Here is a 448-nt window from a genome sequence, read left to right as displayed (position 1 = left end):
GCCCCTGCTGTGGGGGCTGGGGCTGCTGCTCTGGCATCCCGCCGGTGCCAGCGGCCCTTGCTGGGAGAGCAGCAAATGCCAGGACCTTGCCAGCGAGGCCGGCGTTTCGGTAAGCTTGGGGATGGGGACTGCCCTCCGGTTGCTTTGGTTTCTGACCCCCCACCAGGGACCGGCGCGGTGGGCTGGGGGAGGAGGTGACGGGGATGCCGCCACCGTGGGGTGACCCGCATCAACGTGGGGGTGATGCTTCGGGCCCCATGACCTGCAGGTTTGGGTGGGCTGGTGCCTCCTGGCTTCATGCTGGGCGATGATGATTAAGTAAGTTTTTGAGCTCGCAGCATCCCCCCTGCACGGGATGAACCAGCAATCCGGGTATGGGCTTTACCCCGCGCCCAAGGGTGCTCGCAGAGCGTGACCTGCTCGCACCGGTGATGAGACACAGGTAGCG

At 65.8% G+C, this 448-nt stretch overlaps 1 protein-coding gene across 1 annotated transcript in view; it reads left to right on the top strand.

Annotated features, from left to right (window-relative positions):
• POMC (proopiomelanocortin) overlaps positions 1-448 on the top strand; it is a 17,118-nt gene that overhangs the window by 15,594 nt on the left and 1,076 nt on the right. Inside the window, exon 2 of the mRNA XM_009583159.1 lies at positions 2-109. Within this exon, the coding sequence (XP_009581454.1) occupies positions 2-109 (108 nt within the window). The remainder of the gene's footprint in view (position 1; positions 110-448) is intronic.

Source organism: Fulmarus glacialis, unplaced genomic scaffold (genome assembly GCF_000690835.1).
Source record: "Fulmarus glacialis isolate BGI_N327 unplaced genomic scaffold, ASM69083v1 scaffold6038, whole genome shotgun sequence".
NCBI lineage: Eukaryota > Metazoa > Chordata > Aves > Procellariiformes > Procellariidae > Fulmarus > Fulmarus glacialis.
This window is presented reverse-complemented; position numbering and strand designations above follow the sequence as displayed.